This window comes from Bubalus kerabau, chromosome 8, assembly GCF_029407905.1.
Source record: "Bubalus kerabau isolate K-KA32 ecotype Philippines breed swamp buffalo chromosome 8, PCC_UOA_SB_1v2, whole genome shotgun sequence".
Classification (NCBI taxonomy): domain Eukaryota; kingdom Metazoa; phylum Chordata; class Mammalia; order Artiodactyla; family Bovidae; genus Bubalus; species Bubalus kerabau.
The window spans coordinates 77,458,729-77,477,848 of record NC_073631.1 but is presented as its reverse complement, the minus strand read 5'-3'; the positions used below and the strand labels follow the sequence as shown (position 1 = coordinate 77,477,848).

At 38.6% G+C, this 19,120-nt stretch overlaps 2 protein-coding genes across 2 annotated transcripts; both read right to left on the bottom strand.

The window, feature by feature from the left end:
• Nucleotides 1–522: 522 nt before the first annotated feature.
• Nucleotides 523–1,970, bottom strand: LOC129659370 (HIV Tat-specific factor 1-like). The gene has a single exon (XM_055590642.1). The coding sequence runs from the start codon at nucleotides 1,968–1,970 to the stop codon at nucleotides 903–905; it is 1,068 nt and encodes a 355-aa protein (XP_055446617.1). The 3' UTR covers nucleotides 523–902.
• Nucleotides 1,954–3,335, bottom strand: LOC129659371 (HIV Tat-specific factor 1). The gene has a single exon (XM_055590643.1). The coding sequence runs from the start codon at nucleotides 3,225–3,227 to the stop codon at nucleotides 2,370–2,372; it is 858 nt and encodes a 285-aa protein (XP_055446618.1). The 5' UTR covers nucleotides 3,228–3,335; the 3' UTR covers nucleotides 1,954–2,369.
• Between the last annotated feature and the right edge of the window lie 15,785 nt (nucleotides 3,336–19,120).

Sequence of the window (19,120 nt, the reverse complement as noted above, 5' to 3'; positions counted from 1 at the left end):
AAGAGCCACATTTTTTTTATTGGAACTACACAATTTCCATAGTATTGGGTACCACGATTCTAGAACAAAATCAAAAACAAAAATCTGAAATAAGCATGACAAAAGTTCTTAAACTCCAGGAGATCCACATGAACTGCCCCAAACTGGATACAGAAGGTTGTGTAGTGTACGCACAGGTTTTTCTGGGAAAAAAGGTCCTGTAACTTGAATCAACTTCTAGAGGTGTCCAAACAGTAAATGGTAGAATTCTAATCTCCTCCATATTTTCAATAATGGAAGCTGTGGACTTTGGGAAGTTCACCTTTGCACATTTAAGAGTGAATTTTCATGAGAAGAGGGTAGAAAAAAGTAACTTGTGAGGACTGGGGAGCAAAAAACTCTGAAGAGTTCTTTACCTCATAAGTTTTAGTAACGTTCTGGTTTAGAGAGGGGAAATGGGGATATCAGTGGTAACATCATAAAGTGGAAGCAAGGAGACACCTACAGGGATTTTTCAAGTCCTTAAAAAAAAACAAACGTTAGTATGAATAAAGCAATAGCAAGAATTAAAAATGCAATTTAGCTCAAGTACAATTTTCCGCTTCTGCATATCAACAACTTTCTTTATTTCTGAATGTCACAAACTTCAATCAGAATACCTTAAAAAATATTATTTTGCATGCACTTAAGAAATCTGACAAAGGACAAGGAGCAAGTTAACTTGCATTATGCTATGGAGTTTGAACTGAACAGCCAATGAACACATATTTAAAATGATTAGGTACAAGTAACCATGAACACTTCACTGCATTAATCAGATGGCATCCTACCTCTATGCACACGTTCATGTAACACTACGAGTAATTACCCTGCAGCAGAGGCAAAATGGAGATGGAATCTCCCTAAAAAGCAAGTTTAAGGGATTAAATAGTGTCGTCATCATCATCATCATCACTACTGAGAACAAAGCTGCTGCCTGTGGACAAGGGCCCTTCTTCCTTAACATTCCCTAAACCGCCCACAGTCCCTCTCTCATCAGAATCTTCAAACAATTTGTCACTGGAATCATCATCAAACAACTTCTCGTTGGAATCCTCATCTTCAAACACCTTTTCATCTATGTCTTCATCTTCCTTTACATCTCCATCTTCCTCATCTTCTTTTCCATCCGAATCTTCAAATACCTTTTCATCTGCATCATCTTCTTCGTCCTTTTCATCAGCATCTTCAAGTTCCTTTTCTTCTGCATCTTCTTCGTCTTCTTTCTCATCTGATTCATCATCAAATACCTTTTCATATGCATCTTCCTCTTCTTCCTTTTCATCTGACTCTTCGTCAAACTCTTTCTCAGAGCCTTCTTCATCAAACACTTTTTCAGAGTTGTCATCTTCGAATTCTGATTTTTCAGACTCATTTTCGTCTAACTCTTTTTCCGGAATGTTTTCATTAAATTCCTTGTCAGAGGCATCTTCTTCAAAACCTTTCTCAAGGCCATTTTCTTCTAACTCTTTTTCAGAGCCATCGTCAAACTGCTTTTCTGAGCAGTCTTCAGACTCTTGTTCTGAGTCGTCATCTTCAGAAGCCACCTTTTGGGGGCTGGCCTCCCCCTCAGACTCCTTGCTGGGGCCTTCTTCTTCAGACTCCTTCTCACGGCCGTTCTTGTCAGGATCCGTTTTGAGTTTCTTCTTTTTGGATTCTCTTTCAGGGACAGTCTCTTTTGACTCTTTGTTAGGATTACCCTCTTCACGCTCTTTCTCAGGGCTGCCTTCTCCAGACTCTCTCTCGGGGAAGTCTTCTTCACGCTCTCTTTTGGGACAGCCTTCCTTAGACTCTCTTTCAAGGCAGCTCTCTTCAGATTCTTCTTGGGCACCTTCAGCTTCTTTTTCAGGGCCACTTTCTTTAGCATCTTTTTCAGAAGCAGCTTCTTCAACTTCTCCCCCATCTTCCATTTTTTCAAACTTCTTTTCATCTATAGGTTCTTCAAATGCCATTTCAGTTGCGGCTGCTTGAACATTTGCTTGAGATGTGCCAGGGTGCTCAGAAAAATGCCTAACTCTAGAAGGCCCTGCCCTTTCTGGAGCACGGATGGAATTTGAACGCTGCAGGCCTCTGTTGGCCTCAGGAGCATTGAGGAAAGCCTCCCATCCTCTCAGCCTTTCCTCCCTTTCTCTTGTGGTCTCCTCCACCTGATAATCCGTAGTTCCATCCCACGCTTGGGCAGTGATTTGACGCCCACCAAACCACCTTCCATTGAGGGTTTGAATACAATAATCAGCTTCCTCTGGATCCCTAAAGGACACAGAGGCCACACCATCGGGGTGTCTATCAAAGAGAAGGAGCTTCCTAATTTGTCCAAACTTTGAACACTCTACTCGAAGGTCTTCTCTGATTTAATTCAACACCAGTGGATCATCCTCAAAATCCATTGGATGAAACATGTTTTTGATGATGACAACTCGCTCATGGCGCATTCGGGATGGGCCAGCCCGTCTCTCAGGTCTCCAATCCAACTGCTTTTGTTGCATAGACAGCTTTTTCTTGTAGTCTTTGCACTTCTTCTTCTTCTTTGAGGCGTCATATTCTCCCTTCAACTGAAATTTTGCCACCTCCACATGTAATTTGTAGCCTCTAATTTCATCTTCATCCAAAAGTTTTAATGCCAGATCCACAGATTCTCTCTTCAAATAACAGCAAAGTCCATCTCCTTTAAGATTTCCTTGATTATCTTTGTAAAGCTTGACCTTAAATTCTTCTGTTTGAGGATCTCTCATAATAATGCCAAACTTCGACATAAGCTGTATAAATTCATCCACTGTAATGTCTGGAGGCAAACCAGACACATAAACATTTGTATTTCTGCCTTCTTCAACATGAAACCATCCTGATTCAGCCTTTCTCTTTTCTCCCTTCTTTTTCAGATCACTGGGTTCAGGGGGTTGTCTTTGCGGAGGTTCTTCTGCAGCCCTAGCGCTGACATCTTGGACACTTGCAGTAGAACTAGATGCACCATCATCAGAAAAGCCATAATTGGCCTGATATGTAGCAATGAAATCTTCAGTGATCTTGGGGAACCAAGCCTTCTTGTCTAGGTCCCACTCGTACGGGGTGTCAGTCGGCTGCTGCCCGAAAGAATCGGTTTCTCCACCGGGATCTTTCTCGGTGTCGTCGTCCTTGGTGTCTCCGTACAATTCTTGCATTCGCAACTGCTCATCAAACTCGTCATTCGCATCCAAGTTGTTGCCGCTCATGTTGCCCACTTAGCCTAGAGCCAAGGTCCGGTCGAGCGAAGAGGCCGAGCTGATGCTGGAGGGGAACAGAGAAAAGGAGGTTGACCACACTCAGCCCGCTCCCCACCGCCCCCCGGCCCGCCTCCCTGCCGAGGCTAAGTATTTTTAACACAACATGTAGTGGTGAAATTGGACAAAGTAGTAGACTTTGACATTCAAAAAGGGATAGAATACACAGCAGTCATCTGCCCATGAAATTCTGAAATCTAGGTACATGTTGCCAGGTTTATCTATTCTAAGAGCCAAGAATGTTTCCTGATGAGAGACTCTTAACCCCAGTGAATTGATTCTCTGTCCATTGTTCTCAACTCTTGGTTCAATCCTATGAGATCTTTCCTTTTTTTTACAAAAATAGTCTGTCTTTGTAGCTGAGTTATTTTCCCACTCTGCTTCTTGCCACTGTAAAACTCGCAGCCCATTAATCTTTTTTTTTTTCATTTGAATTACTTAGTCCTTTTTAGTACAAACAGGGGGCTTTTACTGTACTTTTACTGGTACAGCTGTTTTGCTGCTGCTGCTAAGTCGCTTCAGTTGTGTCCGAGTCTTCGTGACCCCATGGACTGCAGCCTGCCAGGCCCCTCCGTCCATGGGAGTTTCCAGGCAAGAGTACTGGAGTGGGGTGCCATTGCCTTCTTTGACAGCTATCTTAACGACTGTGTATTTTCTTCATATCTTATCGGGGTTTACCACACACCGCCAAAGTCAAACTGTAATTTTTTTTCAGACCTGTGTTTCTGTGCATAGAGGAGGAAATGGTAACCCACTCCAGTATTCTTGCCTGAAGAATCTCATACATAGAGGAGCCTGGCAGGCTACAGTTCATGGGATCATAAGAGTTGGACACGACTTAGCAACTAAACTACCACCACCATTTCTGTGCATCAGTATGTTGCAGCCATGAAATTAAAAGATGCTTGCTCCTTGGAAGAAAAGTTATGACCAACTTAGCATATTCATAGGAAGGACTGATGTTGAAGCTGAGACTCCAATATTTTGGCCACCTGATGCAAAGAGCTGACTCATTTGAAAAGACCCTGATGCTGGGAAAGATTGAGGGCAGGAGGAGAAGGGGATGACAGAGGATGAGATGGTTGATGGCATCACCAATTCAATGGACATGAATTTGGATGAACTCCGGCAGTTGGTGATGGACAGGGAGGCCTGGCATGCTGTGGTTCATGGGGTCACAAAGAGTTGGACACAACTGAGTGACTGAACTGAGACAGTATATTAAAAAGCAGAGACATTACTTTGCCAGAAAAAGTCTGTCTAGTCAAAGCTATGGTTTTTCCAGTAGTCATGTATAGATGTGAGAGTTTGACTATAAAGAAAGCTGAGCGCCAAATAATTGATGCTTTTGAACTGTGGTGTTGTAGATGACTCTTGAGAGTCCCTTGGACTGAAGGGAGATCCAGCCAGTCCATTCTAAAGGAAATCAGTCCTGAATATTCATTGGAAGGACTGATGTTGATGCTGAAACTCCAATACTTTGGCCACTTGATACAAAGAACCCACTCCTTGGAAAAGACCCTGATGCTGGAAAAGATTGAGGGCAGGAGGAGAAGGGGATGACAGAGGATGAGATGGTTGGAAGGCATCACCAACTCGATGGGCATGAGTTTAAGTAAGCTCCCGGAGTTGGTGATGGACAGGGAAGCCTGGCGTGCTGCAGTCCATGGGGTCACAAAGAGACAGACACGACAGAGTGACTGAGCTGAACTGAATGGTATGTTGTAGGGTGGTGCCCTTAATATTATTAGTTCTTTATCTGTCTGAGAGAATCTTACCAGGTTCCACCTTCCTGAGGTCAAATACCCACAGCTTTGATTTGCTTGAGGCCTTTTTCTGAATTTTGGAATCTTGCTCACTGGATAGGTTTGTTTTCTAATCCAGTAACTTTCTTTAAATTCTGCTTCCAAATGGTAAGTTCCCTTTTATATTATTTTTTTCCCCTTTGACTTTGTCATGTGCTGTTAGAAACACTCAGTGTTCTGACTTTCAAGATAATGACTAGCCATCTCTTCTTCCAGATCAATTAGTTCACTAGGCACAGTTTCTAACATTCAAGTTATTGTATTTTTTTGTCATGCAGTGGTATGGTATTACTGCTATGATTTATCATATTATACATTTATTATGATTTATACAGTCTGCCACTGTATAAATGACATACACTGTATAAATAATAAGAGAAGATGGTGCAAGTATATACACATAAAAGTATATTCTGTTCCTTTGGGAGATGAAATATAGAGGGAGAGAAATGATTCAAGATAGTATTAAAACTGGACTAGAAATAAATGAATGTGTATCTGTTTTTAGACAAAGTTATGAAAAAGTATCTCTCCATTTTTATTAAAGCTAAGATTTTCCATCTAGTCTCTGTCTACATGCTTTTGAAATAGTAGTTTCTGATTTTCCCAATCATTCTAATTCTTCTCAGTAGCTTAACATAATACAGTTCTTCATTAGCTCATTATCTCTTGGTCTAGTTTTCCATGAAGCTAGAAAACTGTTTTGTAGAGTTTCCAAATAAGTTTTTCACTTACTTTTAATAATTGAACATTAAAATTATCTTCCATGAGACTTTGAAATGTCTTTTTTGGCACTTTATCACATAAGGTATTTTTGTTAGTTACTCTTGGGAAATACCAATTGATCTAGTGATCAATTTGAAATTTGATTTAGTGTTTTATTTGAAAACAAATACCAATTTGTTTATTGAGGTTCCTTTTGGTAATAAATTTACTTATTTGATGAGAGCACTATGTTTTCATAGCTGTTGTCTTTTTATTTTGGATATCGTGTACACTTACATGCCCTCAGCATGAGACTTCTAAAAGGTTATGCTTTCAAAACGGTTTCAAAGAGATTAGAAATGAGGAAAACCTGCAAATAGGGAAGAGGCTGAAATGAGAAAGAAAGAAAAGGACAAGGCACAGTGAAAACTCTGTGATAACAGGAAGTGGGAAAGATTCTGAATAGAATGATGCTGATTTCATTTAAGTGCAAGGGAGGCAGTAAGTAAGTTTTATTTATGCTTTGGCAATAATATATAGCCTTTAAAAATGCTCTTAGTTTTGAAGATGTTTAAAGCAATGATTGTTCAACTCCTGTTACATCTTAGCCTTATCTCTGTGTTAGTCTCTATAATAAAAAGCCTTCACTTTTGTGTCAGAGTGCTGTCAGATTATGTTGAGTTGAGAAACTGAGAAGTCAGCTGCTGTCTTGGAATATAAGACACTTAATCCTTCATTTTATAACCTTGCAGCTTAAAAAAAGTATTTAAGAAAGGTGAGAGATTGGAAAACTATAAATTTTAACTTTCTAGTACAAGTAACATTGTCATTGTTGCAGTCCTGGAAATGGTTTATTTGGAATCATTTATTATGTTTGATGAACTCAATGAAAATCATGAGAAAAGCACTCTTTTTCTTTCCTTGCCCTTCCGTAATGATATTTACTGTTTGCACAGCGATCATTCAATTTTCAGAGATGCTCACCACCTTCTCCAGCTGATTAAATTCCTGTTTGGTTTCACTGCCAAGTCTGTTGGATTAAATTAACAAGTTCTGTTTGCTTTTGTGAGAATGACCTGCACCAACCTTCAGTTTGTACAAAATAATAATCTCTTCAATGATATATTGATTCAGTGCTCTTTATCGTCTAAAGAAATGTGCAGTGAAAATGTTATCTTCCATTTCCTAGAACTTGTAGTCCTTCATTGCTAATTTTAATATGTTGGAGACCTTGATCTTGCACATCTAATACCTCCTTTCTCTTTGCTGTTTTTAATGATTTCTGTTCTAAAGGATCACTGAATCTTGATTAGTCTAAGGAAAGATTTTAACATGATCTTTTTAGTCTATAAAATGTCCCACTCTTGGAAATTATCTACATCAAAGGGCCAATTAAGAAGATTAAAACCTTTCTTTTTAAAAAGTAAATCCAATTTTTATTGAATTTCTTTGTTCTCTCCCACTTTTATTTGCTTTATAGTTAATAGCTAAGAGGTTTTGAGAAGTTTTTGGAAAAAATGAATTAAAATTTTTGATATAAAAAGGTTTGAAAGTATAACAAGATTTCATAAATTTTACATGGTGCCTAAGCCATTGCAAACATTGTAGAAAGCATTAGAAAATTAAAATGACATTCTCTGAAATTTCAGTAAAGAAAGAACAGCACTGGAATAGGAGCTGAGGGGAGAGTAATGTGGAAAACAATAGTTGATATTTTTAGGGATTAAGCTATGGTATATATTTTGTGTATTTTCTAATGTGTTACTGATCTGTATCCCCCTGCCCACCCCCTGCCCCCAATATTTCACTGGCACAGATAAGGCAAGTGGAGAACAAGGAAATTATGTAACTTGCCTAAAATCTCTCATGGAACACAGGGAGTCTGAGATCTACTATTTAACCTTAAGTCAATTTAGCTCTAAAGCTCATTCTCTTCTTAACATATTCTGTCTCTGAGATGTAATCACGTCCAAATTCTCAACCCTCTATTCTATTTTCTGTACAAAAATATGACCCATGATTTTATATACCCCGTAATAACCACACAATGACATAGGTTATTGGGGACATTTTCTCCCTATAGAGGTGCTTGCTTGTTGCATTTATCTTCTAATCCAGTTGGAGTCTTTTCATGTAGTTTAGTAAAATTCAACTCTGTTGTCAGAGAAAATTTAAGAAAAATCCTTGTCCTCACCTCTGGGAGGAAGATGACACTGATGGTGAGAATGAAGTGGAGGGTGTATTTCTGCTGCTCCGTCATTCAGCTTTAGCTTCCAAAGTGTGAGCATCTAGATGAGCTGAGTGTGCGTTGCGTAGATGTTTTTGTATAACATCACCCCTTACTGCAGTCCAGGACCTTAATCTGGGGCTCAATGGAAGAAACCATGATCTGTTCCAGTGTTGGAAGAAAACTGTCTGATTTGGATTTACTGAGAGATTATGTTTGCAGACTGGACATAATGGGCATTTATTTGAAGGCTTTGTGAAGGAAAATGGTGACTACAGAGATACTGCTGTCTCCATCTGCCTGATCCTCCCTGCCTTCCCCCACTTCTTTCTTGCTTCCGTGCTTGCGTTGGTGTACGATGTTCTCAGTTATGGTGCTTTACCCCACAACCTGTACCAACTTGCCTTTCCATCTGAGGTCCTGCCATAATTTTTTTTTAACTGAGTGAGAAATATGTTTACTGAACTTATACAGAAAATAAAGAAACCAACCTCGTTTAATACTGGTAGTCAAAGCAATGTGTTTATTTGCAAAACCAAAGTAGTTATCATGGGCTTGACAGGGATACCTTAACCAGCAGAACTATTTGTACGCACAAACCACACTGATTCATAGATCAGATCAGATAAATAAATTGCTGCTACTACTTTACCTACAATATAATTAATCCTCTGTTTCTTGTCCTTGAGCAAATTGTTTGTCCAATCTGAATATCCAACTTGACTTGCAGTGCTTGTTCTTGGATATTATGAAAAAATACTGTGTTTTTCTCAGTCGTGATTTGCTGGCTCCACAAAAACCAGTCCCCACTTTTCTTGTTTGCCATCCCTCCCTATCATCCTGATTGTCTGTGGGCCAACCTGATGTTCTTGATTTTCTATTGCCCCTTTTCCTGCTTCTGTGTTCAGAATTTGCCAGCCATGATATTTTGCTTAATTGTAATGTTTCCCCATCCTGGCTGTAGAGTTTCTTGGACTCAGTACTGCTCTGTTTTTTGTTTGATGTCACACAGAATAAATAAAAGCATGTTTTCTACTTTTTTTGGTTTGTTTTCTACTTTTAACCCAAGTGGAATAATGTTCTTCAATGATATCAATCTGCAGGAATTTCCCACTTAAATTTTGTTGACTCATAATTAATCCTAAGAATATAATGGTGACGCTAGCCTACAAGGACCCTCATATTGTGGCCTACGCTGCAGTAGGAGGTGAGGGAGGGATTTAGAGGGAGTGGCAGTTGGACAATGGATATCCCTTTGTGGTGCACCTCTGACATGGTGCATCACTAGAACTTAGTGATGACTTCTTAACTCATTGATGATTATTGCCTGGAATGGATTTCAAGTCTTGGATTTGCCTTTGGTTAGTTAAATTCTTGAGTATGAATGTTGCATCTCATTGGCATTAATAACCTCTCAGTACTTTTATTTTTCCTTTGAAAAGTTAGAGTTTGATACTCATGTACTGTGAGAGAGTGATGGGGTTATTAGCACTTTTCTAAGGCCCCATTTATAAATATTCTTCTGTCAGTTCAGTTCAGTTCAATTCAGTCACTCAGTCATATCTGACTCTTGGCAGCCCCATGGACTGCAGCATGCCAGGCTTCCCTGTTCTTCACCATCTCCCGGAGTTTGCTCAAACTCATGTCCATCAAGTTGGTGACACCATCCAACCATCTCATCTTCTGTCGTTAACTTCTCCTCCTGTCTTCAATCTTTCCCAGCATCAGGAAAGAACTGTCTTTTCTAATGAGTCAGTTCTTTGCATCAGGTGGCCAAAGTATTGGAGCTTCAGCTTCAGCATTAGTCCTTCCAAGGAATATTCAGTGTTGATTTCCTTAAGGATTCACTGGTTTGATCTCCTTGCAGTCCAAGTGACTCTCAAGAGTCTTCTCCAACACCACAGTTCAAAAGCATCAATTCTGAGGCTCTCAGATTTCTTTATGGTCCAGCACTCACATCCATACATTGACTACTGGAAAAGCCATAGCTTTGATTATATGGACCTTTGTTGGCAAAGTAATGTTCTGCTTTTTAATATGCTGTCTAGGTTTGTCTAATTTTCAGGTTATCTACAAAAGGATTTCAATTCTTTCTATTCCACCTTTCTATTGTACTTGAACATAGCTCATGAGAGTATTTCTTTTTTCCCCACCAAAGTGAGCATAGGTTTTTTTTTTTCTTAAACCATCATTTTCACTGACACTACATTAGCATCAAAGAAATGATTTCCAAGTGGTTGTGTATAAGTTGAGGTTTCTAACTGATTTTTGCCATTCTATCCTGTAAATCGAGGTGGAGGAGGAGACAAGAAAATAGTGTGTAACACATTGAAGAATGTTTTTAACACATTGAAGCAGAAAGCAAAAGGGTTATAACTGGGGCTGTGTCCTAACCAATTGATTTGGGATTAACACTGATGAAGGACAACATTCTGCAGTAAAGAGTGATGCGCTGACTAGCTATTACTCAGATAGCGGTGTTTTTGAACTTTATTGCTGTCTGTGAGCAATGATAAGGATTGAGGTGGCTTTCCCAACTATGCCATAGCAACTGTAGCTATACTTCGCCTTGACCAAGCCTTATTATGGGCTGGCTGTTTTATCCTTTCAGAGAGAATTAAAATATATCTGGCAAGGTCCTATGATTAATTTTTGGTTCAACACCTTGACGTGAAAACAAAACAAAGTAAAGTAAAATAAAAATGACCCATTGTTTGAGATCATCAGAAGCAGTTGTGATGCATTTTGTTTTTCTTTCTTAAATGGAGAGATTTTTAGAATTTGGGGATGGTGGCATAAACTGTCATGGGTTTGATTTGTGTAAAAATTATTTATCTGTTTTGGGATAAGAACTTTCTATGGATAATTCAATAAAAGGTTAAAAGTAAAATGGCAAAAAACTGTTAAACCTTCTACTCTGGAAATGCTAGCTGGGATTTATTAACACTAGACCCTTTTCCTCTTCATTATTCCTAGGTGTCTTGGCATTCAACATTTTAGTTTCAGCTCTTTCTCTTTTCTTGCTGTAATAATTTCTCTCCCATCTTCCTTGGTTATTTGACATGTTCATTTCTCTTGGAAATGATATTGCTTATTTTGCCTCAACTGCTATGAATTTTATTCTTTCTACCATTCTTTATGTTCCATATAGTTTTGCCTTATATTTCAAGCAAAAAACCAGTGACTACTTAATGTATGTGTACTCTGTTTCTCATTTTGTATATATTTTAGGTACTTCATATATGTGATTTAGTGAAAGGTGGAAGAGGCAATTTTTTCCTTTTTTAGTCTTTGTGAAGCTGAGCACAAATACTGCTTCCCACAAATTATCATGAATTTGTTGACAAAAAATGAACTATAACTCTGTCTCCTGATTCTTAAGTCTGTGAATTTGAGTGAATATGACTGACACCATGCTGAGTGAGAAGTGAGTAAACAGCAATATCTTCCATGATTTACTGCTGGAGAAGACGGCAGAAGATGTTACAGTGGTACTTGGAGGTGTCATAGAGACACACAAATGAAAGCTACCACTCTAAATGGATGTAACTTTCTTTGCAAAAATAAGTTCAGAATCCCCATTCTGTCTTATTAGTGCTAGAAAAATGTTGCTTCGGCAGAGAGGCTATCACTGTTATAAGAGATAGCTGCATTTGGAGCCCTCAATCTACAGAGGCAAAGAACTTTAGCACCATGCACCCTCCACAGGGTTAACAAGAACAGAAGGCTGTAAGTCATCTGGTGTAATTTCCTTGAATTTCTCCTTGCCGTTCACTTCAAATATATTCTGACTTGATTTGCTCCATTTCTTCCCCTTCTAGGATTTCCAAAGTGGGTTATGTTGGACCGTCAATATTTGAGGTTTTGTGCGGGAGAATTAGAAAAGTGAAACTGGTGAGAAACTTTTAGAAGTTTTTGTTGTTGTGGGGTAGGACTAGGTTGGAGCACAATCATTACGTGAGAGCAACAGTAGAAAAGGAAAATGGTGATGAAAACGATGTTGCTGTATCTTTTTCTTTTCCACCATGTTTGACAAATACAAATAAAAGATTTAAAATCTTTTAGTTTGAAATCACTTTTGGTTGTGTGACCTGTGTTCTGTAAAGATGACCCCAGTGTTCTCTTGCACTATGCGGGTCAAAGCATAAGCTTGTGTTATGTTAGATCTGGAGCTGACAGATAAGAGCTTTATATTAGCACAATACAAACAATCTTTTAAAGGTATTTTAAGGTATTTATTTTAAAGGTGTTTCTGATTTTAGAGTTTTTAACTTTAGATCATAGCTTAGATCTGAGAGCAGTCCTTATAAGTGGTCAAAAACTTGACAGAAGTTAGACATGGCGAGGAAACCAATTTAAGTGGACTATAGCCTTTACTAGTTACACAAAATTATTTTTTTCCAGAAAATGATGGATCCATTACCTTCAAGTATTAATTTGATTAATGGTGAGGATTTTTCCACTTCCTAGATTTAGTTTATAAAAATGACTTGGAAGATATTACTTCTTATTATTAACTCCAATGCCAAGATTTAGAACAATTTTAAACACATTATATACAGAAAATACCACAGTAATATGTAGTGGGGTTTGTGTTCTCATGAACCTAGAATCCCATTTCTATATCTGTCATCCAGTGCTCTGAACAAAGACATCTGGCCCGGGTTTTCCTGGGTGGCTAAATCACACTGTGGTGGCCTTGCTGCAACATTCTTATGCATGTGTAATCAGTGTAACATTAATTTTATCTGTATTATTTTATCTAAATGTCTATATCATGAGTAGCCCTAAGTGAGACATGTCAGAGGAACAAAGTACATGTTTGGCATTTTCCTTAACAGCGGTGTGTAAGAATTTTAGTACTTTGCACCTGCTTTTCCTGTGCTGTTTCCTAGGCCTTCAGCTTTTTGGTGACTGTATGATATCTGTGTATAGGTGAGAGCAGGAACGGAGAAGGATCTTGGTTGGCTTGCCGATTGTATTAGTCTGCTAAGCTGCCATAACAGAATATCGTAGACTGGCCATTTTAAACAACAGAAATATATTCTGTCACAGTTCTGGAGGCTGGACATCTGAGATCATGGTGCCTGCTTTGTTGGTTTTGAAGAGGGCTGTCTTTCTAGCTTGCAGATGGCTGCCTTCTCACTATGTCTTCATATGGCTGTTCTGTGATGCAGGAAGAGAGAGATGGAGCTCTCTGGTGTCTCTTCGTATAAGGACACTAATCCAATCAAATCAACTTCCACCTTCTCCTAAACCAGTGCCCCCATGACCTCCTTTAACCTTAACTACTTCCATACAGGTCCTATCTCCAAATTCAGCTACAGTGGGGGTTAAGGTTTCAATATATGAATTTTGGGAGGACACAAACATTTAGATCATAATACTGATGAATTCTGCTTCTTTGATATTCTCTGCACAAGCTCTCAGTACCTCATTTTCTTCATTTGTAAAGGTCAGGGGAAGTACTTAAAATTACCTGAGAGCCAATGATGAAAGTTATAGCCTCTGCAGTTAATTTCTCTACTGATAACTGCAATGTCTGCTCTTAATTTTTCTCTAGAGTAGTCTCATTTTACTTTTGATTCTTATTACTGAATTTAAGTGAAACTAAAAGGTAAATTCATCTTTGGCCATTTAATATTCTCTGTGACATAATTTTACACAAAACATTTCTAGCTTGGTATTTAAAAAGGTGTTGCTAGTTTTATTACATCTTAGTTTCCCCCTTAATCACACCTCCAGTGGACAACTGGGTATTTGTATGGAATCCAAAGGAGTATCATATGTCGCTAGGATTTTTTTTGTTGTTTAACCTATGATTTGGTGGTTAAGAATCACTGGACTGTACTTAAGCATGTTGTAGAAGTTGATCTGTCCTACTCCAGAGATATAAGAAGCTAGACACAGACATTCTTCCTTACTCTCCACACTCTAATAAAGAAATTATTGTGAGTGGAATATAAAGATATATTCTGAATCTTATTTGAATATTCTTTTGATACTTAATCTATATTAGAACATAAATTCAAATTGCTCACTGTGTTTTTACTAGTGAGGCTTATAAGCATGCCCAGAGGTTGTTTAACCCAATGCATAAATGAAATATAATTTAAATAAGTGCAATAAAATGCCTGATTTTCTATCCTCTGTTGGGAAGAGAAAATTGATCACTGGAGAGTACAATGAGTAGAATATCTACTAGAACCAAAGAATCCTCAAATTTGCATTTTAATTGAATAACATCCTAAGATATTATTCTTCTGTGGAAAAGAGAATTTGCAGAAATCTCAAGAGAGTTCAATGTCACTGCTTTCCAACTCTGTCTTCTTTGAATCTATTGAAGAGGAGATTGAAACTGAAAATCTTGAAACTGAAAATCTCACTTTCCTAAGTTAATATTTTTTGTAAATTAAAGTGCTACTTAATAATATTTGAAATAAAATATGGAGATATATTATGTGTCAGAGACTATGCTAGGCACTAAGGATTTAAGAAAGATGAATAAAATAATGATTGGGTATTTATAATATATGAACTATATGTGTGTCCACAAATTTTGAAATATGGTAAGACTACTAAGATAATAAAATAGTATGCTTAGTAAAGAACAGAGGGAATATGGTGGAGGAAACGATCACCCAAGACTTTTAGGGGTGGAGGGTCCAAAGAAGGGCTTGACAGAGGATACGATTCCTAATATTATTTACTGCTGTGTGCTCAGTTATGTTTGGCTCTTTGAGACCCCATGGGCTGTAGCCTGCCAAGCTCCTCTGTCTGTGGAATTTTTCAGGCAAGAACACAGGAGTGGGTTGCCTTTCCTTCTCCAGGGGATCTTCCCCATCCAGGGATCAAACCCATGTCTCCTGCATCACCTGCATTGCCCAGTGGATTCTTTACCACTACGCCACCTGGGAAGCCCGTATTATCTACTGATCCTTGCACCTGTTTCCTCCTCATCCATGTCCCTATACTCTATAGGGATTGGAAGGCTAAAAAGTGTAATGAAATGCTCTAGTGAAAAATTTGCAGAGCAGGAGAGAATAGAGTCATTTTTCCTTTTGCTGTGATGGCATCTGACATACAAGGATCCAGCAAACATTATTTTTTATAGCATTCAGACTCCTTGTTTCACCACCCGGTCATCACCCTTGACTGTGTGGGTAGGTGTGATATAGATGGTAGTTCTTGTAGCTTTCCGACCCATAACTGTTAGCAGCAGCTCCCAAACTCTGGATCAAACCTGCAGTGTTGTGACCTGAAAGCTTATTGGTGGCCCGTGACTTGTGTTCCTTTAATCCTTTCAACAGTTTCGTTGGCACTTCATTCCTTGCGTTAGATGCCTTCCTGTCTGATATGCAGAGTAGTTTCTGTTTCATTTCAACTCTGACTGACACAAAGGGTTTGGAAGATGAACAGGAGCACACCAAATGTTCAGTCCACTCATTGCAAACAGAATGAATGAATAAATGGTGAGCATGAAATGCTATGGTAGATTAATATGAATCAAAATAAGTCATTATTGCTGGAGTGTAAGGAGGTGAGAGAGAAGAAATGAGGTTGGCATATTAAGAGATAATATAGTGAGTTGTGTGCTTTCCTAAAACTGGCGTTAGGTACTGTTGATTTAATTTAACCAGGGAGTGATGCTTTAAAAGCTGTATTTTTATGTGGCCTGTTCTTGTGACTCCATGGAGGATGAACTGGGGAAGGTGGTTTGGATAGGAGAGAAGGCTCAGGGAAGCATATGAAGTAAGAGAGCATCAAGAAAAAAGTCTGATTCAGGCTTAGGTTTTTGAATTAAGTTATTATCTTTTCAAGGAAAATGTTCTTAAGAATATGCTCTGTGCTAATTTGTTTTTCAGCTGTTTTCCAGTGTAGAAAGAAGGTAGGTTTAAGACAAATTTTCTCTTACAAGCACAGAGTATGTCTCCTTTCTTTGCTATCTCCAAAAGAATCTCCAGCCTCATGTATTTTAGATTTTCTGAAAAAATGTTTTAAAGTGGAAAAAGAGATACTCATTTGTGTAGAAGGGGGATGTTTTTGTCATCCTTTGATGTTTGCATCAGTTTAAATGAAAATTTCCTTTTTTTTATGGTTTTTTTTTTAAATTTTATTTTATTTTTAAACTTTACATAACTGTATTAGTTTTGCCAAATATCAAAATGAATCCGCCACAGGTATACATGTGTTCCCCATCCTGAACCCTCCTCCCTCCTCCCTCCCCATTCCATCCCTCTGGGTCGTCCCAGTGCACCAGCCCCAAGCATCCAGTATCATGCATCGAACCTGGACTGGCAAAAGAGACACTGATGTATAGAACAGTCTTATGGACTCTGTGGGAGAGGGAGATGGTGGGAAGATTTGGGAGAAAATTTCCTTTTAAAGCATAAATACATTTATCCAAAACTTCTCTTGTGAATTATTGCAGCACAGGCTGGGAAGAAGAGGATAATGAGAAAAGAAGGGGAGACAGTGAGGAGGAAGGAGTCACTTGGCAATGAAAATCGGTATTGGCATGGTTAGTCCTGGGCACACAGAGCTGCTACTAAGCTGTTGAAGGAAGCTGTTAAGTTTGATTCATTTGCTTGCCCCGCACCTTTTCTTCACAGTTTTCTCTCTCTCTCTTTTTTTTTTCACACAGTGCTGTCTTGGAAATGAGACTTCTATTCTCTAGCCCAAGAGAAGCTAAACAGACAACGCAAGACACTAAGACACCTAAAAAATTTTGAAAACTATTCATGTCTTTAAACAGGCAAGAAAAAGCAAGGAAATATATTTCTTTTCCTAGAGTCAGGCTCTGTAATTCAAACTTCCAAATAGGAGACAGTAGGAACTGGTTTAAATTTGTATAGGTATCTTAGTTTGGGCTGCTATAACAAAATACCAAAGACTGAATGGCTTATAAACAGCAGACATTTGTTTTTTACAGTTCTGGAGGCTGCAAGTCCATGATCATGGTGTGGTATGGTTGAGTTCTGGTGAGAACCCTCTTCCAGGTTGCAGACTGCTAACTTCTCAGAGTGTCCACACATTGAAGAGAACAGAGGTTGTAGGGAAGCTCTTTCCTGACTCTTAAAAGGACACTAATCCCATTTATGGAGACTTCCCCCTCAAGAGTTCCTCTGTTTCAAATTACCTCCCAAAAGCCTTACTTACTAACACTATCACATGAGACGTAGGGTTTCAACATATGAATTTTGGGGAGACATTCAGTCCATAATAGTGGGTTTCTTCTGCACCCTTGCCAAATTGGACCATGAAGAAAGGAGAAAATTCTCTTTTTGTGGACAAGACCTATCTAGGCTTTTGTAGAGAACTGGAGTAATTTGCCAATGGACATTTGTCTGTAATGGGCAGTTCTACCCGTAAACTAAAATGTAGTGTTTTCTAGGTAAGTGTCATTTGCTGAATAGTCCTTCATTTGTCAATTAAAAAATTCCTAAAAGAATGAGTGTGTTTATACCATGGAATGAAAATTATTCATAGTTTTCTATATCAACTCAAGCATAGAACAGCATTGAAGAGTAAGTGTTTTATAGTAGGATTCTGATCTTAACTTTCAATCCCTTCAAAATAAGGCTGGGGGATTCCTTAGCCATAAGTATTCCCTTTTCTAACTCATCTTGGTTTTCTTTTTTTTTTTTCAATTTTATTGTATTTTTAAACTTTACATAATTGTATTAGTTTTGCCAAATATCAAAATGAATCCGCCACAGGTATACATGTGTTCCCCATCCTGAACCCTTCTCCCTCCTCCCTCCCCATTCCATCCCTCTGGGTTGTCCCAGTGCACCAGCCCCAAGCATCCAGTATCGTGCATCGAACCTGGACTGGCAACTCGTTTCATACATGATATTTTACATGTTTCAATGCCATTCTCCCAAATCTTCCCACCCTCTCCCTCTCTCACAGAGTCCATAAGACTGTTCTATACATCAGTGTCTCTTTTGCTGTCTCGTACACAGGGTTATTGTTACCATCTTTCTAAATTCCATATATATGCGTTAGTATACTGTATTGGTGTTTTTCTTTCTGGCTTACTTCACTCTGTATAATAGGCTCCAGTTTCATCCACCTCATTAGAACTGATTCAAATGTATTCTTTTTAATGGCTGAGTAATACTCCATTGTGTATATGTAACTGCCTTATGATCCAGCAATCCCACTGCTGGGCATACACACTGAGGAAACCAGAAGGGAAAGAGACATGTATACCCCAATGTTCATCTTGGTTTTCTAGTCACTCTTTGTGATCTATCAGTCTCTGAAGAATACTTATTTATCAGATCTTTGAATTTTAAGATCAGAGTTTTAAATTTTATTCATAAAGCTGAAGAAAGCTCTGTAATAGGTGTAGCAGTATTTGCCCAATTATTGCTGACAAGTCCACAGATGCATGCATTTTGGGGATTGGAGGATTTCTGTCTCTTTCATCATGCTTCTTGAGAAATGTTAATTTCTAGAGGAAGCATTTCCATTTTGACACTGGCACTCAGTGGGTATGTGCTTTGTGTCTCTCTCTGTCTGTGACCTCTCAGATCTTTGAAATTCTTGTATCACTCTCTCATTATCTACAATGGTAATAGAGACATTCTAGTACCTGGATTTTTGGAAAGAAGAGAAAAACTTTTAAGTTGAGGTAACCCTCCCCAGTACATGTTGTCCCCTCCACAATGCCAAAGCCGTGGCTTTATAATGTACATGTTAGGTTATCGGTAAGTGCTGAACTATAGCAACCTGGGAGGTTCTGATTAACCATTTCACAGTTGCTTTTGGGCAGGCTATAATTCTTTATGCAGATACTGGCTTTTCCTACATCATTACACTTTATTTCCTCCCTCTTGATCACACAGTTCCCTCAGCCTGAAATGCCTTCAGCTTCATTTCTTACTTGTCATACTGCTATCCATCCTTTGAAATCAAGTTAAAAGGCATTTTCTCCATGAGGCCTTTTCCAATAGCTCTAGATTTAACTGATCCTACTCTTCTTTGAAACCCAGATCCTTTTCTCACTATGTTGATGATATTCTAAAGTATAATTTGGGGTTACTTGCCTTATTGCTGCTGCTGCTGCTAAGTCACTTCAGTCGTGTCTGACTCTGTGC